General features: G+C 42.7%; 1 protein-coding gene across 1 annotated transcript in view; it reads right to left on the reverse strand.

The window, feature by feature from the left end:
- Positions 1 to 804: 804 nt before the first annotated feature.
- The window catches only part of mao (monoamine oxidase), a 50,308-nt gene continuing 27,833 nt past the window's right edge, over positions 805 to 23,279 (reverse strand). The window contains exons 4-15 of the mRNA XM_033617053.2: positions 15,656 to 15,760; positions 15,464 to 15,555; positions 14,569 to 14,710; positions 11,294 to 11,443; positions 9,405 to 9,564; positions 9,223 to 9,319; positions 7,941 to 7,994; positions 7,791 to 7,848; positions 7,598 to 7,695; positions 6,339 to 6,450; positions 2,921 to 2,983; positions 805 to 2,812 (exon numbers count right to left, since the gene is read on the reverse strand). Coding sequence (XP_033472944.1) covers positions 2,657 to 2,812; positions 2,921 to 2,983; positions 6,339 to 6,450; positions 7,598 to 7,695; positions 7,791 to 7,848; positions 7,941 to 7,994; positions 9,223 to 9,319; positions 9,405 to 9,564; positions 11,294 to 11,443; positions 14,569 to 14,710; positions 15,464 to 15,555; positions 15,656 to 15,760 — 1,287 coding nt within the window. The 3' untranslated portion in view covers positions 805 to 2,656. The remainder of the gene's footprint in view (positions 2,813 to 2,920; positions 2,984 to 6,338; positions 6,451 to 7,597; positions 7,696 to 7,790; positions 7,849 to 7,940; positions 7,995 to 9,222; positions 9,320 to 9,404; positions 9,565 to 11,293; positions 11,444 to 14,568; positions 14,711 to 15,463; positions 15,556 to 15,655; positions 15,761 to 23,279) is intronic.

A 23,279-nucleotide genomic window follows, 5' to 3' on the forward strand; every position in this document is an offset into this window, starting at 1 on the left:
GGCATCTTGATTAGACGTCACGTCATCCGTCATCGCCTCCACATCTCACCCAGAGTCAGCTCATCTTCTACATCACTTTAGAGATGTTGATATAACACATATGAAATGTGCAAAATGGTTTGCGGAAACGTACAATGCCAATTTCCGCTGGCGACTGGGCTGGTTTTCGTCAGCGACAGCACGACCCTTTGCATTAATCCAATTTATGAGAAACGACAAAAATATATCGGTCAAAAATCTGTAAATCAAAATGTTTGTGTCATCTAGTCTGAATAAAAATACATTCGAGTGCTTCCATTACATTTACCAACAGATAACAGAGCAGCTTAGTAGCACGACATCACCCCGAAATACAAGTTTGAATTGAAGGATGAGGCTTCTTACGCATTTTTCTTTTTCTTACTGTCAACAGATCCCATGCTTCTGACTTCCCTGTCGGCTCCTCGTCTGTTTGTTCCTGCTGAAGATGTAAATCTTTAAACTCAAATACAGAATATTGTTTTTTAAAAGGGTTATTTCCTGTAACAGCTGGGTGCTGGCACTTTAAGCAAATGAGACTCAAACAGGTGTAAACAGTGTTTTTGATGGGAACTATTTTCAGCCGTGGGTTTGGTGCTTTAGTGAAGAATCTGTGGCACAAGAGAGGATTCATTTAAAACAAACTAAAGCCTTTCAGGCAAATGTCTGATTCTTGGATATGTAAATAAAATTGACTTGAGTCATCCTCCCACAGGAGTTGAATTTTTTTTTAATGATTATACCTACTAAATAAGCCCCTTTTTTGTCAAATTAAGGTTTTACTTCTTCCTGACTCTTGGTCGTTGTTCTATTTTCTCTCTGGTTGTTTTAACTGTACTTTTCTGATGCAGGATGCGCCTGTTAAGCAGAGAGTGAACACTCTGTCAGTGTAGCTTGTGTTCAGATCTTAACCGTAACCTTACACTGGATATTTTTTTAAAGTTACTAACTAGACCTTGGCATCAGCCCCGGCCCTTTAGCAGCCTACAAAAGCCCAAGGCTGCTGGATAAGGTTTCATAGCCCCAGGCTAATCTGTTAAACAGAACTCAGGATTAAGATGGAGAAAGATCTCTTATCCCCCGCTATGAACAAGAAACTACCACTGTAGCACAAATGCTGTAGAAGTAGCAGATATGTTCCCAAATGTTCCCACTGTGCAAACTTTTTTTTAATGATTTATCGTCCAATCTTGAAAATAAGAAGACACAAGAAGCAGATCTTTCTTTGTCTTTGGGTTCTTTTTTACTGATGAATGTGCCTGAGATGCATTTTGTGGCTGTGTCTACTCACTATGAGGCAAACACATTGGGATGCCGATGCTTGGTGCGCATGTCACGGGCCAAACGGTCGGTGTATGATGAACATTTCTGGCGCTGAATTGTGATACTAGCAATATTGTGTTACTTATGTTGTGTGTCAGTGAGCAAAAGTAGTTAGAATTCAGCATTTTTCAGGCTTTTGAAACAATAAAGCGAACAAGCCTCAGCAGCGGAGAATCTTTACTGAGACTTTACTGCTGCTAGCATTGACGTTACAACCTTACGACAGAGGCTAGTAGCCAGCTACAGGTCCAGGATCCACGCGCTTTGCAAAGCGATGAGCCCCGGGAGGCTGCAGCTACCCTCATCAGTGACTGCTGTGCAAGCTGTGCAGTGTTGTGTTTGTAACGTTAATATTAATCTCGTGCGTGGGAACATACGTATTAAAGTTACTCCACATGTGGGTGGATGGTTCCTGTGCATACTTAGACATATTATCCTGCTGGACTGACATAAAATAGTGCCCATGTTCTTCATAATGAAGGAACATGTCAGCCGGTGCAACAGTGCTGCTCACTGATGTGTTTCAGTTTTCGGACGACGACGGAGCTCCGTGACATAGAGGAAGAAGATATACAAGACTCTAGCTACTTCATTAAAGTAAGAAAATAAAAGTATTGATTTGTCTCTTCATGGGATTTGTTGACATTAAGAAAAATATATAATATCTTCAGCCTTATCCTCGAACCTCCTCTGTGATTTTGTGACGGGCAATGGCACAACTCTATTTAATTCTGATGTTACTGGATCTCATCAAACAGCTACAGCTGCTTGGCCAGAATAAATTAGCACCTAAAATCAGCAGAGGTAATTAGACACACTGGACACACACACACACACACACACACACATGCATGCATACAAACAGAAAGCATGATGAGTTAATAAACCCTCATGTAAGAATGTAAGGGTCGTTGGCAATGTGTGGAGTACCGACAGTGATACATACATCTATATATATATATTTCATTTTAAGAATTGATTCTGTTCTTTTTCCGTCATTGGTTTTGACAATCTGAATCTCAGATTTAATGTAGATTTAAACTAAATGTCTTCACTCCTCTCAAACTACCGTCCCTTTGCCTCTGATCAGCCCATGACTTTGTCTCACTCTCTCTTTCATTAGTGAACAGACAGTGCACAGAGCGATGGTGCGTTAGTGTTTTGTGTGAGCTGAACAGTCTTTCTTACATCATCCTATACCCGACATAGTTCACTACTTTGCAGTCTGGGCCATAAAGTAGTGCACTAGAAGAACAAGAGTACAGTGTCTATTGAGATGTGCCCTCGTGAGAGTGAGCTGACGGCTGTGGGCGGTTTAACTCCGGGGGAGGAGGCCCTTCTTGTAGGCCACCAGGCCGGCTGCTGCAGCCACGGACAGGAAGGTGGAGATTCCCATGAACTTGAAGAGACCGCCGACTGAAGGCAAGTTTCTCTCCCAGAAGCTGGTGACAAAGGGGAGTGCTGGGACTTCCTGTTGGAGGGACAGAAGGAGGACAGAGGTTACATTTATTTGACTTTTGAGTTTGATTTATTCATGACACTTCTGAAACAGCAACCCCCGAAAAGTGATGTTCCTCACCAAACACGGAGGCTCCGACTGCCAGATCTGATTCTGGTGGATTTTTTTCATTGCAAACAGGATCTGCAACAGAACACATCAGTCAGGACACTCACATCAAGGTTTATGTAATGTCAACATGATATGCTTTTTAGTTTGATGGTGTGACCCTGCAAATCTGATCTGTCAAATCTGTCCCAAACAAATCTACATGAAAACATGTAATGCTAATGCTGGAAGAAGGGAAAGGAGTTTAATTCTGAGCCGGAGCGTTGATTACCTCTATGCCTGCTTCAACTACAGCAATACTACCAATACAGAAAGTATTACTGATACCGACACAGAGGTGTATTTTCTGTTTGCAGGGGCAGACTGTTGGCTGTAACTTCGTATTTAACAGACAAAGATTAAAGTAGATTCAGTCTTCTCATTTAACTCTTGGCAGCAAAACGTCAAACTATTTCTTCAACCTCTTCGACTACCCCCCTCCCTACCACAGACCCATTTTTGGCTGTTTTAGTGGGGACAGCAGATCTGTATGGGGAGATAGCAGGCGAATACTTTATGCCACATAGCAGTGGTAGCTGGGAATTAAGTTGAGACGCAGCTCAGCACTGAGTGTCAAGTTTTTCTAGTCATAAATATGTAATAAAGATTTTGTTTTGGTGAGGCTGTCATTCACTTTCAATGAGAGCCTGGCGACATGGGCGACCTGGTTGTTAGCCGCGCGTCTTGGGCGGCCAAAGAGACCGGAGCGGGTCCGGAGGGAAGTTAAAACTTGTTTAACTTTATGGTAATGAGCTCTGACGCGGTTCGGCGACAACCAGTTGGAATGCTGACATGCTTCGATGAAGCGAGTCCCAGACAACAAGCCATGTAACTTTGGTTCATACAGCACACTTGTTCCGACGATGGATACAAAGTTTATTGCTTGCGTTCGCGCCCACTCAGTCCTTTATAATGTGTTGCTGTTCGGTTACAGAGACCAAAATAAAAAGAATGAGGCTTGGGTACGCGTCATGGACGGAGTTGGTCTGGTGAGTAGGGTTGTCAAAAGTATCGATACTCTGAAAAGTATTGATACTCAAATGCTGTATCCGGATACAATACTAATTTACAAAAGTATCGATACTAACAGTGCACGCCACCTCAGTGCCTGTCGGGTGTGCGCAACGGGTCGGACGGACACGCGCTGTGCAGGCAGCGTCTGGCAGGCACAGAGCCCTCGCTACAACCTGGCTTGTTGTCGTCGCTGTGCATGCATGCACACATTTCTGTTGCTGTAATATGGCCAGCGTGGCTGCAGGAGGACCAGAGCAGCCAGTTTTGGTCAAAAATGATAAAGGAAAAAGCGCTCTTTGGAAATATTTAGTGAAGTGAACACAGCACGCTGCAGACGGCAGGTACAGCCCCTCCCCTCACTAGCAGCTGAGCAGCTGGTGTCGCCAGCCTCAAACTGAAATATAACTTCTAACATTAATGTGGGAGCTAAGCAGAAAACTTTATCAGTCATGCCCGTCTGTAACATTAATAGACAATGTTAGTTTAACAGGACAACACAATTATGTGTGTCTGAAAGTTATGTTAACTGTAAAGTCACAGATTGAAGCTGAAAAAACGTTTGGTTTCTCCCGTGACCCCTGGTTCTCTGATCACATAGTGAGGTCGAAACAGGAGCATCCTGAGCCTAAACTACCAACTCTATTTGATCAGCAACGAAAATATGGTGCCAATTCACCAGAAGCACAGAAAATAAACAGGGCTGTAGATAAATACATTTGTATGGACAGATCTTGTTTCTGGTTGTTATTTATTTTGGGGGGATTTTTTGTTGTTATCATTGATGTTACTGTTCTGATCTTTATTTAAAAAAATGACATGCCTCTTAATTTTTTGCTGCTGTATCGAAAATGGTATCGAGTATTGAATATTTTCCTGGGTATCAATATCGAGTTTGAAATTTTAGTAACGTGACAACCCTACTGGTGAGTTTTAAAGTGTGTAATGTTAGTAATAGAGGAGAGAATTGCAGGCTTATGTTGCGACGTAGCACGCAAGTCTTCCTTGCTTGGTTTGAATGCGACGACATACGTTTTCTGTTTTCATTGACCAAACATAACTTTCTGTTGGCCAACTATGAACTTTTTGACTGGACAACAGCAAGCAGTAACTACACTGCTTTCAAGCCAGTAGTCCGCTTTGCGTCTCCTTTAAATCGACAAGCACGATCGAACGTTCAATGATTCACACGATGAGCGACTAGAGCGACCAAAGCTGCCACAAATATTTTTGACAGTCGTGCTTCTTGGGTGTCCGCGAGAGACTTTGCCTCTTTGGAAGTTTCTGGTTTGAACGTACAGTTACAGGGGCTCAGAACATTATGATGGAAGTATATGATGGCCATTCTCATGCTCAGTTATGTCTCATATAAGTTACTGCAGCAAAATTTGGGGTTGATACCACTTGTTACACAGATTTGGTGCTAAATTTAGACATTTTTTGCTACTTGAGAACTGATTAAAATGGTCAAAGATCCCTCAAAAATACCACATTAAGACACCAAGATGTTGAAGAACACCACAGAAAAATCCCTGCTGTGATTTAGTGTCAAAAACCTCTGACATTTGGAGATTTCTGTAAGAATTGTTCTGGAAACTGCTCAGAAACCCCCTTACTGTCAGTATACCTATGAAAGCCACCCATCCTCTGAATGAAAGGTCTCTAGTTCGTGGCTGTAAAGTTTCATGAGGCTGTGATTATCCTAGTCAGTAGAGGTCATTTTATACAGTGAGGTAATGTCTTAAAATGGTTTTACTACAATGAAATGGCTGCTATGGGGGCTAACGTCATCACACATGATTAAAATCAGCCTTGTTGAATCCACAAGAGTCTCAGCTTTCCAGTTATAACTATTTCATCCAATTCCAAGTCTGTTTAGCGACCCCAGTATGCAGAAACCTTCTGAGATATTCAAATACAATACCGCATGGTTTTTGCCCCAACCTTCAAGGGATTAGCATAAAGTGGGCATGTCTGCAAAGGGGAGACTCGTGGGTACACATAGAACCACTTTTCATCCAGGTATTCTGAGGTGTGAGGTCAAGGGACCCCTGTGAACATGGCCATGTCAGTTTTTTACTTTCCAAAATTTAGCCTACATCTGGAGCATTATTTAACCCCCTCAAGACAACCAGCATGACATGATTGGTACTAGTGGATTCCTTGATATGACACCAGTATCTTCACTCTAGTCGACAAAGCCAGTGTCCTAGTGGAGTGGAAGAGGTTTAAACCATCACCAGCTCATGAACAGCAGGTGTGTCAGCTGTTGTTTCCCCACATTAACCTGCTCCTGATGATGAAACTAACGCTCCCAACAAACACTTGAAACAGAGAACATGCCGACTCTACTCTCATGTGTTTCCAGGTGACCTCTGACCTCTCTGGCTGCTCTCTCTCCAGCCTCCACCGCCCCCTCCATGTAGCCGCTCCACTCTGTGGCCGTCTCTGTGCCTGCAAAGTACAACCTGCCGACCGGCTCCCTCAGCACCCTGCAGACAGAGAACAGGAGAGATTAAAGAGTTGCAGCTGATTTAGGTGGTTTAAAAGTGGCATTTCATTAAAGAGTGGCCTTTTATTGTGACCATCTGAAGGCACACCTGAGCAGTAATGATGCTGTTTAATCAGCATCCTGATATGTCACACCTGTCAGGTAGATGGAGTGTCTTGGAAAAGGAGAAATGCTCACTAACAGATTTTAACGAATTTAAGACCAAATATTTGACTAATTTGAGAGGATCTGTGTGCATGAAAAAAGTTGTAGAGTGGGTGGGGGATAAGTAGTGTCGTAAGTTACCCCCTCTGTTTAACGATGGTCGTTCCAGCTTGACGTAGATGGCTTCTTGGACAGGCCTACTGGGCACAGGCCAAGGGGCCAAAACTGTCAGGGGGCCCCCTGACCTTCATCTGCAAATTGTCCCTGAGATTAGCACGTACTGACCACAACCAGCAAGACTTAAAATGACCCCCCCAAAAAAGAGACATGAAGTGACAAAAAAAGCAGCAAAACCTGCTCAAAGTCTGTCTTTAACCAATTTATAGCCAGAATTTGAGAGAAGTATATTTATTAAACGTATAAAATAGCCTTAGATCTTTAACTTAAAGCTGTGAAAATAGGCGCAAAAACAAAAGTGTTGCATTTTAAATTTTCTTCAATATAAATTCATATTTCATTTAAAGCTGGAGTTTCTGCTACCTGAACAAATTTGATGATAAATAAAGACATTTAAAAACCTTAATCCTGAGTGTCAACGTTTTTGTCCTGATCCTGACAGTCAGCTTTTAAAGATAAATTGCCCTTTGAGCGAGATGGCGGCACGCGCTCATGCAGCACCTCTGCTCTCCTAGTGTGAGGCTGAATGTGCGGAGGATGTGGTTTTAACTGTCGGCATGTTACAGGAGCAGCACCCCGAATTTTGTTGTGTTATTTTAGTGACACAATGACAATAAAGACACTCTGATTCTGATTCTGAAAACATGAAAATGAGCAAACTTGGAAATAAACGTTTTCACTAGACAGTGAAGACATTTAGAAAAAAACTGAGTTTTCTGACCTAACCAAAATATTGGTCCAATTTAAAGATATCGAGCGCCAGGACACAGTATGCACACCTGTGTATATGTGTGTGTGTAACTTACCTGCCAAACTGGGTAAGGATTCCTGGGGGGAAATATGCCGTGTAGCAGCCCCCGGAGTACTCCTCTTCACACCAGTTCTTCTCCTCGTAGTGCACCGGCTGACAGACACAAGAGGACACATGAACAGTTTAACCAGTGATGCAGTTCCTCTGCAGCTGTGTGAATCTGTGCTAAAGTCTGTATCCAAACTCACATGCAGAGCCTCCTCTGTCCCCAGCACTCTGGAGTAGATCTCACAGATCTTCTTCAGCCTAAACACAACAAGACAACAGTTTGGATTAAAGCGCCCTTGCAGCCTGTGAGAGTGTATTAACCTGCTGTGTTGTCTGCGCCGAGTGCCTACCTCTCCTCTTTGGTCAAGACTGATAGCTTTCTGCACTTGCGGGCGAGGATGAACCTGGAGGAGAGAAATGAGAAACATTATCTGCTTGAAAACAACACTGTGTGAGTGAACAGGCAAATCCAGTGACACTGTGTGCACTACATGGCCACACGTAAACACACTGTCCACATACTTTTGGTCTGATTTGTTTTTATTATTTTGTTCCACTGAAGGAGAAACTTAAATGTATATTATGCAGGAACTGTAGGCTGCTGTTTGGAAACAGTATTGCCAGTGAAAGTGGAAGCCAACCCCAGTTTTGTCCGCTAAGCATTTTGCCTCGCTCGTGCTTTTTCCCGCGATTTTTTGTAGCTTTTTCTTGCATGTGTGCTGCTCACTGTCGACACCCGGTCGCAACCTTTTATAAAGCCAGACCTCACCTGGTATGCCCAGGAATGTCCCAAACACAGCAAAATACAGAAATATGAGAAATCAGATCAGCAAACTTTCTGTTGCTGCTGTTACACAGATTAGACCCAGTGCTGCTGATGGCCTCCAGCCCGCTGTGATACCTGGCACTGGCGGGTTTGTGATGGCCATATTCAAGATGCTATAGCCTCCTGGAGAAGCAGTTCAGAGCAGCAGGGAGCGAGGTGGAGGGACTGTGGGACAGCTAGTTAGCTAATTTCTGTATGTATGGGAAACACTGTATGAGGCTCATACATATGTCCGTGCTCGTCTGGAGGGAGGGGCTAAAAACTGCAGTTCCTCTAATGGCCACTTGAGGCTGACTCAAGTCAGTCCCCATAGAACCTCATGTTAAAATGCCCAACTTTACAGCAGAAATAAACATGTTTACAGCCTGGTACAAAAACAGTTTTGGTCTCTGTAGCTAATTACAACATTCATGACAACTGTACAGGGCTGAATTTTTATATAACTCACCCACTAACATTTTATCAAGGCTTAAAGTTTGTGTGACTGCTGATAGTGTCCTCAGCTTCACCCTTCACTCCTCCACAGCTCCGCCCTCGCACCAAAATATGGTCACTTCTGCCTCCATTGAAAATATACTGAAAATAATAGGGGCGTATGTTTTGACGTGCTGCATTCGTCACTGGTGTATTTTGGCCTTAACACATTGTTTGTTTTGGTCCATTAACCATATAATAATGACAGACTGACCCTTTAATGTCTGTGAGACTTTCATTGTCCACATACTTTTGGCAAAATAGTGCATGGTATCTTATCAAACTATAATCTCTGTCATTTTGCAGAGAGCTGGCTGGAGCTCTGTATTCACCCCATAATGGCGGGCACACTTCCGTCAGGCTTCGTGTCATCCAGCGTCAGACCAATGGGAGCACCTTCCTCCTCGATCACCATACTGCCACAGTAACCTGGTAACACACATCAAAGAGTGTTAAAGATATAAAAACAGACATGTACTACAGCATCCTCTCTGTTTTCCCACTTCCTGCGTACCCTTTTTCCTCCAGAAGTTCTCTTTGTAGTAGACCATGCACTTGATGACGGAGCCCATGGGGACGCGGTGGATCAGCTGGTTCCTCAGTGGCGGCAGCTCGGGGTTAAAGTGCATCTTCAGGTTCAGACCGGGAGGGGTGGCCACGATCACGTACTTGGCCTAAGACAGAGACGCATGTGAAGAAACAGAGAAGGGACACAAACACAAACAGGACAGGGCAGTGTGAGCTGTGTCACGTGACACATGGCTGCAGGATGACGAGCAGCCAGTAGATGGCGGCAGAGAACAACACTGCTGATTCAGACTGATGGTGGAAGAGTTAAATTGATGCATGTCTTTATGTCTCTGAGAACGACATTATATCCGTTTATATACTGCATGTGTTATTACACCAATAAGATGACAACTAAAGCAAACATGGCTGCAGTCCTCAGGTTAAGGTTCTCTAATAAAAATATACTCAGGCCTGTCTCTCTCCCAAAGATCTCAAGAGAGTCATTCATGCTTCTATTACCTCTCGGCTAGATTACTGTAATTCTCTGTATGTGGGTGTAGATCAGTTGCTACTTCGCCGTCTGCAGTTAGTACAAAATTGTAAGTGGAAAAAGAAAACCACATAACACCAGCACTGGCCTCCCTCCACTGGCTTCCCGTCCAATGTAGGATTGATTTTAAGATGTTATTGCTGGTTTTTAAGGTTTTACACAGTCTGCTGCCGCTTTATCTTCATACTCCAGTTAGAGACCTGAGGTCGAGTGAGCTGATGCTCCTGGATGTTTCCAGAAGTAGGCACAGAAACAGCACCAACTAAGCCTTTGCAGCAGCTGAACCTAAACTCTGGAACAGTTTACCTATACAAATACAAACCGCTCCGAAATTTGAAACCTTTAAGTCTCTACTGAGGACCCACCTCTTTTCGTTGGTGTACAATCGATTGATTTTATAACTGTTCAGCAATTTGGTCAACTGCAATTGTTTTTAAAAGAGAAATGCAGCTCAATAATCTGGCAAATTTAATTCCCTGGATTAAATCTGAGGTAACAAGTCTTGGTGTGATCCTTGATTCAGATCTAAGCTTCAGGTCCCACATTAACAAGGTGCTGAAGACATAATTTTTCCGCCTCAGACACATCGCTAAGCTACGACCATTTCTAAATGAAAAAGATGCAGAGAAATTGATTCATGCTTTTATTTCAAGCCGACTCGACCACTGTAATGCACTTTTTGCTGGCCTCCCAAAAACACCACTGAAAGACTTCAGCTCGTTCAAAACTCTGCAGCTCTGCTATGAACCAGAACCAAGAGGAGAGAGCACATCAGGCCGGTCTGAGCTGCTCTGCACTGACTTCCTGTTACATTTACAATTGATTTTAAGCTCCTCCTCCTTGTATACAAAGCCCTACACTGGCTGGGACCAAGCTACATCGCTAACTCCCTTGTTAACTATTTGCCTCCAAGAACACTGCGATCATGGTTTACTGGAAGAAGATCAGGGATGCAGCCTTTGTCAATTACGCCCCAAAGCTATGGAACACACTACCTATAGATATCAGGGAAGCTAGCTCGCTAAATATTTTTAAAAGAAAGCTAAAAACGTATCTGTTCACTTTAGACTTTACTTGATTTTATGATTTATAGTTTTACAACTCTATGATTTTATGAAGCAGTTCTGTTTTATGTTCATTCTATCTTCATGTGAAGCACTCAGTGCTTATGCTGCCCTTATTGTAAAGCACTTGCTTGTATGAAAGGTGCCATATAAATAAAGTTAATTATTATCATTATTTAATGTGCTCTACAAATAAAGTTCCACTTGACTTGAGTACTGTGAACATAGTTAAACTCCACCATTGTGCGGCTGCAGCAGACTCAGCTGTGATACACTTACGGTGTAGGTCTGTTTGTCCAGCGTCTCCACCACCACCATGTCTCCGCTCTGGTCGATGCTGTAGACCGGAGACTGCAGCTTCACTCGGTCTCCCAGCTCTCTGGCCATGCCCTCACTGATCTGACTGGAGCCGCCTACAAACTTCCTCTCCTGCAGAGGCAGACGGAGAGAGCATGGTCAGTCACCAGAACCACAACGTGCAGATGCAGCAAGTCTTGTTTGTTTATTTTATGCTCTACTTCCAAGAGAAACTCTGATTATACGGGGTAAAATTGCTTTTATCCAGTCTGATCCTGCTCACAGTTCCACTCTGCCAGGGTAATAAAAACTTCATTTAGGAGACAAGCTGATACAATCTGTTGAGTTATCCCAGTGTTACATCCCAGTTATCCTCAATCCACCCTCTCTCCTCCACTATAAATTTCAACATCCCAAACCAAAAGGGAAAATGTGTTTGCAAAGCTCGGGCCAGAAAACGCTGAATGATGTAGAGGACTGAGGGGATGGAGAGAGATGAAGTGCTGCCAAAGCTCTGATACACAAAAATTAAATAGATAGTGACCTTTTCCATATGGTTAGTGTCAACATCTCTGTCCTCCCTGATTAGAAACACATTGAGCGCATTCCACCGTGGCATTCAGATGAATTTCTCCACCAGTCGCCAGAAAATTCGGAGCTAAACGTAAATAGATTGTGGCAGTGTAATGAGGTGAGTCTGTGTTTGTCTCGTTGGATTAAAGAAGAGTTTATTTTTTCCGTTTCACGGGGGAAGTTGTTCTGGAAGTGAAGAACACAGAATCTGCCTCCATATGCAACACTCCAAGCCAGCGGTGTCCAACTGGTGGGTCGTGGCCCAAAATGGACCGAATGGACCACAAGTGACAAGGAAATGTGACAAGTTTGTAACAAATACACTTTATTTAAAAGTACGGTGAATTTCCAGCACAAAGTTTTTATTTTGAGTGACTAACAGACAGCTACTTGACAGAGACAGCCAGCGAGCTTGACGACATGGCCGAACGGAAGTACGGTGCCAAATGTATTAAACTGTGTGGACGTTGAACTAATGGAAATCTGGACCCTGTGACTGAACCAGTTGGGAACCACTGCTCTACACCTTATATTACTTTCTCCTCCTCCTCCTCCTCCTCCTCAAATTATTGTTTATGTGTATACTCTGTACGCAGACACAAACATGCACCCATAAACAAGTGGTGGAACGATTAAGATCTTGTACTAAAGTAAAAGCAGTGACACTATAGTGTAAAATACTCGTTAAAAAGCCCTGCATTTAAAATCATACTCAAGTGTATTAGTATCAGCACACAGTTTGGAGAAGCTGGCGGAGTACCATGATGGAGCACTGCTGTGGATGGGGACAGCAGTGAAACGTATTTTAGCCACCTAACAGAATCAATATCAGTTCAAGTGTAAACTATATTTGGAACATTTTCAGTGCTTTATCTTGCTGTCAAAAAACCTTTGCAACAGTGAACTGAAGCTGTTGTATGGCCCTCTTCAGACTCATTTGACAAAAACAGCAATTTTACCTTGCAGAACACGGGGGTTGCTGATCTATCGCTGCCTAGATCAGTTCAGTGTGTTTGTGTTATTAGCCTCTTTTACACTGCCTGTTCAAGGCGGGAATATCGCACTGTTAAACCGCCTGTTCTGTAAGATAAGATTTAGGAACTAGAGCACTCGGAGAGCGCAGACCTCCGCCAAGCAGCTCGGATTTCCCGCCATTTTATTATTCTATCCACTTTGCTTCAACTGATCACCACCAAAATTATCATCTGTTCCCTTTCCTGAAAATTTCATCAAAATCCGTTCAGAACTTTTTGAGTTATTTTGCAGACAAACAAACTGACAAACGGCGGCGAAAACATAGCCTCCTTGGCGGAGGTAATGATGGGGCAAAGTCATCTCGCCTTAAATCCACCTCAGGAGGTAGTAACAGCGCTGAAATGATGTCTGTATAGACGGGACAGCTGGCAGGACGGGTGTGACAATTTGACGACGCGTTATGTGTGTGATTCAGCAGCTGATAGCAGTTAGCGTCTAACTCAAAGAAGAAGTACAGCGGCCGAAAACGTCCACAAATTGGCAAAGCAATGAGATTTGGGAGCTTCTTACCCTCTAAGCAGAGGACGAGTACAGGTAACAGGGACAGTAAATGATTGTTATTGTCATGTTATCCCGTTGTTATTGTTTATAAAGCGCTGCCGATACGTATTTTATGTGTCACACTAGAGGCTGACGCTATTATATTACACGTAAGGCCTGTCACGCCTCTTTTGATTCCGTGATGCCAGGATGTGGTCTGAAATCACACACTGGAGCGAAACAATACCATTGTTGAGGGCATAGACAGATTTCAGTTTCGGTTCAGTTCCCAATCGGAAAGGTCCGTCTGACAACAAGGTAAAGCAGTGAAAATAACCTTAATATAGCATTCATTCATAAGTATACCTTATAATTAGAATATTTTAAACTGATATCATTTTATTCAGGTAGCTATTTTTAGGTTTTAAAATATGTACGTTGATTAGCTTCCATCATGATACTCCAGCCTGCTTCTGTTATGGATGCGTTAATGTGTAATGTGTATATACCTTTGAAAAGCACAACCTATAATAATGTATCCTAATGTATTGGCTGAGTTATATTTCGTGTCAATAATCTATATCTACAATGTAAGTAAAGTTATCAAATAAGTAAAAATCTGAGTAGAAAGTACAATAATTGCCTCTGAGATGTGAAGCAGGGGTATAATGTTGCAGAAAAACTCAGTAAAGTACCTCAAAATTATAGTTAAGTATATTACTTGAGGTCATTGCTCTCACTTTCTCTCCACCACTGAGTGCAAAGGGAGCTGACAACAGAGCTGGCTACAACATCCTCTGTTTACCTAAACACAATCCCCTTCCTCAGTGGCCATGGCAACAGGGCTGCTGGGCTTTAGAAAGTACGACAACAGAATGTGCTCCCCCGGCACTCCAAGAAAACAGCTTTTGTGGAGCTCATGATTATTCTCAGCAGCAAACTAAGGTGAATGTGAGCAAGACTTTGCCCTGCATCACTTCTTGGAGAGCCTCGTCCGTCCTGCGTCCCTCAGGCTGATTGTTCTATAGAGATTAACTGGAGTCATGATGCTGAGGGTTCTGTTTGTAAGTTCAGTGTACATCAATTAATAATGTCTGGCATTTTGCAGACGCTGTATCTTACCTTAATCTTCAGTGTAGATGTTAAAACCAGACATGTGGCTGACGTACCTGTCCTCCATTTGTGGTGGAGAAGATCCTCATGGTTCCTCCGCACTGCTTCACGTACCAGAGGAACCACAGAGCCGACACCTCGTGGGGCTCAGACGTCACGTTCACGTTGACAAACAGTGTGGCGAAGCGACGAACAGTGCTGGGAATAAGAGACGACAGTTAGAACTTCATACTGAAAAATGTGTTTGTGTAAATGTTCAAAATATATCCGTGAGATCCTGCATAGTTTTTATTTTATTTCTCTTAATGGAGAAAAGCTTTATTAACAAAGTTCCACTGTGTTTAAGGGATAATTCAGAAATGACATGTTCTTCTACTTTTTAAGAATCAGACATGAATTCATTTGTCACGTCTCTCTGTGTAGTTTGAAAGTTAAACACAAGTTTTGTGTAATTAACTCTCAACTATTTGAGATTTTGTGTGTGACATTCAATACATTTGTTCAAACACAAGTACAAGGTATTAAACTTTGACTGAAGTGAATTTCTCTACATGTGTGTACTGAGCTGTAACTGTTTTACAAGCTGTTAACACCTCTGTATAAAGATATATTAATACTTCTTATCATGCATAGACATACTTTGACTACATTCCTGTTTACATTCAATTTGTACGTTTGGAAAAACTGTCTGTCCAGTGGTTTAGATGCATACTATATATCACAATGTAACTACATGTCCTCAGTTCAATTCTGACAGCGGACCTATGGTTCATGTCAAACCCCTCACGTTTAACACCTCTTCCCTGACAAGTCTCCGGTGAAAATGCCAAAATGTTAAATAATCTTAAAAGAAATAAATGATGGTGCTAACTTCAGAGACATAAAAAGACCTGCACAACTGGTCTCACTGTTGTTAGGCAGAATCAATTATGTAATTCTACTCTCTGTTACCTGGTCCAGCAGATTTTCTCAAAGAGCTGCTGCATGGACATCTTGTCCCACTCCTCGGCATGGGGAGCTCTCCAGGGAGCCTCTCTGGGAATCTGAAACACACCAGGAGGACGACGAGGACATTTAGCAGAGGTGAGACACACAGAGTGGAGAGCAAAGAAACAAAAAAAACAATGGTGAGTCTTTCTTTACCTCCTTGCCCATCTCGTCCATCGTCCTCCACAGGTTGTTGAAGTCCAACAGGACGATGGGGTTCCACATGGGAGGGAAGGAGCCTTTGAACGGGTACGACTTTCCCTGTTGAACAACATCAAAAAAGTTGTCTAAATATGGAAACTTGGTGTTTTACAAGTAACTCAAAAGTTCACTTTCTCACACTGTATGTGTCACATTATCAAACTCTGTCACACTGCTGGAGAAAGAGACCTGTTAATATCAGAGTTTGGCTGGTGGTATACTCAGCTTTTAAGTTAGAAATCTTTAGCCTGGAAATCCAGACTCAAATCTAGAAAGATTTCCGGTGCAGAGCAAATTTGAATTTGCCAGGGGCGGAGCATCTGGATTTCCAGGTTAAGATATCATTGTTACAGAGTGACATACGTTCCTTTCTGATTCAAATCAGTTGGCAGGTGGCACTTATTATTTTTAATTCCACAAAGTGTTTTTAAGTGGTTCTTATAAGGCAGCATTGTACACCCGAGTTCTTCCAGGATGTTGAGATTACAACAGTTAACGCAAATTCATCCAATCCCTGTGAACTGTGCACAACCCTGTCATTTAGTCCAATCACCAAAACTTTTCATCATCATAGCTCCCCTCATCATAGCAGTCCCCTGCACAAGATCACAAAGCTCACTTCCTTGTTCCTGTTTGACATGTGCGACACAAACGTTTCAGATTTACCAACAACAACAACTTACTGCTCAAGACCGTGCAAGGTAAATCCCTGAACTGAATGAATGACTCACTATTTTTGCTATTTTAACTTGCACCTGAATTTTGTTGCCTTAAAGAAACTTTGCAACATGCATCACAATCTTTAAGAAAAGCTCCCATGAAATCACTTTAGGCCGCGACAATCCCTAAAAAGCCTGCCAAGGCCGGAAGGGACTAAAATATGTGATACATACAGCCACCCATCCTTACAGAGCTGCTGACACTGAAACTGTTTCATATCCTTTTGTTGTCTACAGCAGTGGTTCCTGACTGGTCCAGATGTCTCCTTAGTCATTACTTCAAGGTCCACACAGTTTATTACAATTAGCGTCATTTTGCTGTCTCTGTCAGGTAGCTATCTGTTAGTCACTCACTCTGCAGCAGGAAGCGACACTTAAAAATAAAAGCTCTGTGCCGGAAATTCCCTGTACTTCAAAATAAAGCGCGTTTTCTACAGACTTGACACGTTTGCGAGTCACTTGTGCTCCATTCAGGATGGACTCGTGACCCACTTTTGGTCCGAGACCAACCCGCTGGGAACCACTAAGTGTCAGTGAGAGCTGCTCCCAACCTGCTGAGGACACATTTCAAGGTAAATCGAAACTTTAAAGACAATAAATACTACTTCAAGGTGAACATATTCTTCACACATTAGTCGACCTCTAGCTGACCTTCACTGTGCTTAGTCAGAGTGACTGTGAACAGTTTACAAAGAGCTGTGTAGTAACAGCCCAGTATGATGAGCGTTGTGCAACATTTTACGACTAATTCAAAGATCCAGAGTCATCGAGCGCGATAAGAGTGTCCTCAGTTCATGTGCTGTCTGTCTGTCTGTCTGTCTGGACTATTGCTCTGTTTCTCAACCACACAAGTGATTTACCGATGCAGGGGGGGGGGGGGGGGGGGGGGAGGACAAAGAGATCAAGGTTACTCCAACCGGCCGCCATAAACATGCAGATTACATGTTGAGCTCTGTGTCACAGTCGTGTCTGGTGTTTCTAAGAACCAACTCTTGCTTTCTAGCAACTGTCACTTCGCAGTGTGGAGGAACAAATCTGTCTGCATATACTGTCTAGCGTAACGTCATTGACATTTAGCTTGACAAGTAAATTTGTTTCAGACCCCATTAAACTTCAGCTTCCCCTGAAACAAACAAAGACAGGCTGTGTGTAGTGATGCCTTTGTGTGTCTCACAGTGGATCACTGTGTGATGGAGCTGCAGGCCAACAGCTCAGGCTTTCTGGGGTCAGTCTCGTACTTCTGTGCTGGCTCGTGTTAGCGTTCGGCTTGTCGTGTCATTTAATGACATTTTATTGGAGATTCTTTCCGGAACACACAAACATAAAGCCAAATTTTATTTGTTCATCTTATGTTCAGCGATGTGTCTGCAACATTTGCAGCTGCTATCTGACCTTAAAAAACATGGCAAACTGCAAAGTCCTGGTTTTGATACTGAAAAGTGTCCTTCTGTGCATGGTTAGAGTCCTTGAACAAAACATTTTGCTTGTCAAGATGATCAATATAACAGCTTAACCTCTTAAACTCTGACAGAGTCAACTGTGGGTCATCTCTACAAATTCAAGTTTTACTAAAGACTAAATTTTTCCAAAGACACAAAATATGTTGAGCTGAATTCTGCAGAAATGTGTATGAACATGCACAACATATCAAGAATATTCTCTAATATTAGAGGTCACAGGCCCACTATGACATCATGCTTCAATATTTCAGGTGGAGCAGATACTTGTAGACTGAAACACTGTGACGTCACACCAACAACAGCAATCACTTACGGGTAGACAATTGGCATTTGATTTCAGCTGCAGAGATACGTAACATGGGCAAACTTGTTTTTTATTTCTGTTGTCATTTTCAGCTGTAACATTAAGGGTATATATTTAAGCATGGTGGTCCGACCTATCTGATTATTGATGTGCTCATTTTATGTACTGTGTTGCTTTGCAGTAATCTTTGATAAACCAGTTATATTAGGCCATAAAAATGGGGTTTGACCTCGTGATTGACAGCTCTGCGTGTCAATCGGTGTGCTCGTGATCAATGGCACTGTTCATGACTGGTTGTAAAGGTGTATTGGCAGGAACTCGATCTTGGGGACATTGCTACTGCACAGTCCATGGCTCCAAATGACGTCATCAGCTCAAGAGGCAGCGGCCGTATCCGGGATACTTTGGCTTCATTTCTGTATAGTCTGTGTTCAAAACCTGCGCCGCCCTGTCAGGGTTCAAGTCGCTATAATGACCTGCTAACATTAATGTAATGCTGTATGAAAGATATGGTGAGTTTAAATTGGATTGAAATGAGATTTTTAAGTGGAAGAAATCAGGGGTTTTAAAGGTTAACATGTTATCTTTTTAAATTCACGTCTCACTTCAGCTGACATCACATCAAACATGCAGAAATAAAAAAAGGCCCAAGGACGTGACTGTTGTTGTACAAAAATAACACGGTGCAGAGATTTGCTGTCAGCACTGTGACACTTTGTGTTTGAAAAGAGTAAAAGTAGCTCAGCGATCAGCTGTGATGTGTAAATCAGTCGTGTTTGCAGCTGAATCACAGACGCATCAAATAATCAATCATGTTTACTACACACATTTATATTACGCATTTTTTATTAGTGTTTATATTTTTGCTTTAACTTCTGTTATTCATGTCTGACATTTAGATCTTGCTTTTATTTGCATGATTTTCTTTTTCATAGATATTTAATGAGCACTTTAAGAGCGTGCCAGAGGCCTCAGATTTTCATTGCGTCTCTAGAATTGTGTGCATGATAAGAAAAGTGGACTTGCAAAATGAAACTTTCATTGGCTTCAAGCCTCTTAAACTTAGGGTGCTACCCTGTTTTAAGTGTTCCCAGATGAGGAAAAGTTATATCTCACTAATGAAGAGTCCAACCAGGTTAATAACCAACAATGGACAATCAGAGTAATAAATAACCCATAAAGAATTATCTATTCTTGGCACAGTCAGTGTAGTCACAGCTCAGGTCTGCCGCCCTGTGTACGTGTGCTTTATCACAGATCTGAGAGACTCTCTTGAGCTGAACTGTATTTTATGAGGGTGAGAAATTTCACTATCAAACGCTCACATCTCGCTCTGTAAGTAGGTCAATGAAAACCTTTCATTCAGACACAGATATTTACAATCACATATTATATTGTACCAGACGAGATGCTCAGAGTCCAAATATGCCTTTTCATTAAGGTCTTCTTGAATCGCTCTTAGTCTGGCCCCTCCCCTGGGACCACTTTACCTTGGGAGACCATACCAGAGGCTATTAGCAGCTCCCAGGTTCACGGGGAAATGCAAACCCCTCCACCACATTAAGAGAGGAGGAGAGGAGATTCTCGGAGGAGCTGGTTGCATCTCCGTGTTTCTACAGTAGCCCAGAAGGGACAAACCAAACACTGGCTCTAGAAAGGGACATTCGCATTTTCGTGTTGGCCACCGTAGTTAGCAGCCCCTCTGTGACGAGCCAAACAGCACTGCAGAAACACTGATTTCTAAAATCAAAGAGATTTATTCAGTGTTTTTACCAGTTTTAATTACCGGTTCTGTGTGTTTTAGAGAGGAAGAGACCTCTGCAGATAATTCTGCTCCTGGTAAAAACCTCTGGGCTGGTGGCTTGTCCCTGTCATGCCGAGCATCATCTGGAAAACACTAATTTGTGATGTGAAACTGTGTCAGTGTTTTTACTGGTTTTAATCACAGGAAGAGACCTCTGCAAGTAATTTGTCTCTTGGTGAAAACCTCCTGAACAATAAACACGGCAGGAATTCTCACTGGGAGAAGTTTCAGCTGGTTGCAATCTTCAGTCCTCACCACTAGATGTCACTAAATCCCCCTAAATCTCACACACTTCTTTAAGCTTCTTTTCAGAAAAGTTTTCCACACAAGGAGAATCTTTATCTGATCAACCAAGAGTCCAACCAATATAATTAACGACACAGCTACAACAACACACCCTAAATAAAGTACCAATAATTTATAGCCTATAAAGAAATAAGTGTTCCTAGTACAGTAAGAGTTTCCGCCCTGTGATCGTGCGCTTTATCGCTGATCTGAGATACTCTCTCCTGAGGTGAACTGTGTTTTATGAGGGCGAGAAGTTTTACTACGGGTCACAATCTAACGCTTCTAAAGAACACTCAGGTTTTATATGACAGACAATTCACATACAACAATGGCAAATCCATTTTCAAGTCACTGAACTTTCGTTTCTTTATACACTGACAGTATGAGGCCTGCTGCTCTGCACCACTGCTCCAGTTATACTCTGACAAATATCTGTTTTTATTTCCTCTGGGCACTGCAACATCAAGACTGCACTTTTTATGAATGATTACCAACACAACATTTAAGTCACAGACAGAGAGAAGACTCTCACAATGTACAGTATCACTGCCGTGCTCAGAACTGTTCGTTGCTGTGTAACAACAGGTCTGTCACCATGGAGACGCTGGCCGAGGGAACACAGAAGGAGGAGGTGGGGGGATAGAGGAGAGAAAGCAAGGCAGCATCTGTTTCCACATCAGTGAGCAGTGAGTCAGCCTCATGCGGAGGAGAAGCCTGAGACACAGGTGACCACTCGTCCCACTCAAACCATATGTCCTGTTCTGAGTTGTAAACAAACATTAATTGTCTATATCTCCTATTTTTACTGCATTATCGTGCGCTGTGTTGACCTTAGAGCTGCTGGCTTATGCCAGAGGAGTCACTACTCTGAGGGACTCGTACAACAGTCAATAAAACATGTAGAGAACTACTGTCGTAGAGAAACTTGCACAACCGTCAGCCGTTTCTGTCTGTGGTGCTGCGAACGTGCAAACATGCACACTGCTGCAGCAGCGACGGGACAATCCCACACTCTTTCTCAATCTCTGATAACCAGGGACAGTATTTAATCAAAGTCTGTTTCCCCATCTCTGACAGTGATAGCTCATTAATAAATCCAGTGCTGAGAGCTGCAGCTGCCTGTAAGGCAGTAGTTTGCTGATAAGGGAAACCAGCGCTGGCCTTTTGGATTACAATCTGCCATAGAAAAGCTGATTAGCTACACAGCTTGCTTGCAAGCTAGCCCTAATTACACAATGGCTCGGCACACATGCTGCTTCACTACCACTCTGGCTGCTGTCCTGTGAAGTAATGCAGACACTGTCGTATAAATCAGATCAATGCAGATTTAATCCAGCGAGTTTTCCTCTGTTACAAAGTTCAGACCTGTGCAGTGATCAGGAAACTTGTACCTGCTGCGTCTGTTTAGAGCTTATTCATCTGGATAGCTTCTTGGTTAATCCAAAGCTACTTACAATCAAAAGACAGTGCAGTGATACTCACAACAGCAACTGACATGTTTGAAATCTCATGAGGTGAAGTGAAGGTAACAGTTAGAGTCAGTCTGTGGTGCTGATGGAGGGAAAGGTGCAGAAATCAAATATTATAATGAGAGGTTACACTGCAGAGAGGCCCTGCAGGCAGGGCTGATATGAGAGGGTGCTAGGAACATCGTTAATTTTCATGACTTTAGAGTTACTTTATAAGAAAGTTCTGTTTTTATTTCTAAGACAGGTGTTACATGTCTGTGGTTTGCAGACATACAATGCCAACATTTATTCTAGCAACTGGGTTGGGATACTACATATTTTCCTTACTAGTAAAAACACTGCAGTACTTTCCTGACCCCTGTCTGTTTCACTGAGGTCAGAGGGCATTCAGTGACCTGCTGAATGCTGAATAAAGATCTGACAGCCCAGGTGTAAATACATGGTTAAAAGGTGAGGTACCGCCATGTTTTGGTCCCACTATCCATCTTTTGTCTCAGATCCCTGATGAGGATCAAGTCTCTTTATCATCTCTATGCCATGACAAACTTTTCCAGATACCTGACAGCTCCAATGCAAGATCACCAGCTGGTGAAAGATAAATAACTGACACCTCTAACATGAAGCTGCACAGAGAAAATATAAAATATAACCAGCCTCATTCTTTAAGTGTTGTTCTGGGCATCTGAATTTTTGCAGAGTCAGCTGTGAGATCAGGGACACCAGAAACAGACCTCCTCCACGTCTCCACACATATGCATGCACAAATGCATGAACACACACACACACACACACACACACACACACTGACACAGATAGAGGTGAGCAGCTTTTGATGAAGCACGCTGCCATGGAAACCGGCCAGGAAGCTACGAGTGGCGCGTGTGTGTGAGTCTGGGTCTTTGAGTGGATCTTACAGAGATAGTAGCTAAGGAGACGCACTCACAGAGGAGCTCCCGTACGCGAGTGTGGAGCTCACATAAACGCTTCACATCACCGCAGCCGTCCAGTCAAGTCCTTCACCAAACCAAAGATTTATTCTCTAACTGCTGTCAGAGCCAAATGTCATGCTGGTGACATTTCACAGCACTGCCCAAGTAGGTCAAGTCAATAGTACATCAGTGCTGAGGACACAGTGGTGCTGAAGACTATGAGACCAGGCTTCAAATGCATCAGTCCTTATAGTAATACAGTAGGTTTAAATGGACGGAGGAAATATTAAGTAGACCTTAATTGACAGCACACTGTGTTACAAAGAAATATGCCTCTCCTAACCAGAGCAGATCACAGAGGTCTGTTTGTGCTCAGTTATGATCTGGTATCCTGCCTGCGGCTGCGGAACCAGAGGACGAAACGTGTCACCTGTAGGAAGCATAATGCATTTAAATAAGAAACGAAAAATCCCATTTATCTGAATTAACCTGATTATTATCTCCAAAATATGAGAAGAGTTTGTGTAAAAAAATCTACTTTTGTTTTCTGAATTAACAAGATAACAAGCTCATCAATTCTCATTTTTCTAAATTAACAACATCATT

The sequence above is a fragment of the Epinephelus lanceolatus genome, chromosome 14 (genome assembly GCF_041903045.1).
Source record: "Epinephelus lanceolatus isolate andai-2023 chromosome 14, ASM4190304v1, whole genome shotgun sequence".
Taxonomy (NCBI): Eukaryota; Metazoa; Chordata; class Actinopteri; order Perciformes; family Serranidae; genus Epinephelus; species Epinephelus lanceolatus.